We start from the raw sequence: 330 nt of genomic DNA, 5'->3' as shown, positions 1-330 counted from the left end.
ATATATATAGAGAGAGAGAGTGCTTGTCGATGAGACTACAGATATCCTACTGGGTCGAGTGTATGTATGTACATGTCTTGCTATGTGTGTGTTTGAGGCGAGAAAGATAGACGTTCATATAATAGGATGGTGGCCTACGATAAGATCGTGTAGGACGCACCTGACAACTATACGGAGACTTTCTACTTTGGAGCTCGGAGGTCTCTTGAAGTCTTGTAACTTCCGAACGAAGAGGAACATTCCCTTCAACTCCACCTTAGGATCTGTCGGCTCTCTTTTCGGAGGCCCCTCTGCTGTAGGTGCTGAGGGTGCCTCCTTCTTTGCTGGATA

The 330-nt window shown here is 46.7% G+C and overlaps 1 protein-coding gene across 1 annotated transcript in view; it reads right to left on the bottom strand.

Annotated features, from left to right (window-relative positions):
- Positions 1 to 162: 162 nt before the first annotated feature.
- Positions 163 to 330, bottom strand: part of CSUI_009343 (variable surface lipoprotein) — a gene marked incomplete at both ends in the record, with an annotated part of 2,317 nt that continues 2,149 nt past the window's right edge. The window contains one exon of the mRNA XM_068069459.1: positions 163 to 323. Coding sequence (XP_067918565.1) covers positions 163 to 323 — 161 coding nt within the window. The remainder of the gene's footprint in view (positions 324 to 330) is intronic.

The sequence above is a fragment of the Cystoisospora suis genome (assembly GCF_002600585.1).
Source record: "Cystoisospora suis strain Wien I chromosome Unknown contig_5554, whole genome shotgun sequence".
Lineage (NCBI taxonomy): Eukaryota > Apicomplexa > Conoidasida > Eucoccidiorida > Sarcocystidae > Cystoisospora > Cystoisospora suis.
The sequence above is the reverse complement of the archived record's forward strand: the minus strand, read 5'-3'. Positions and strand labels throughout refer to the sequence as shown.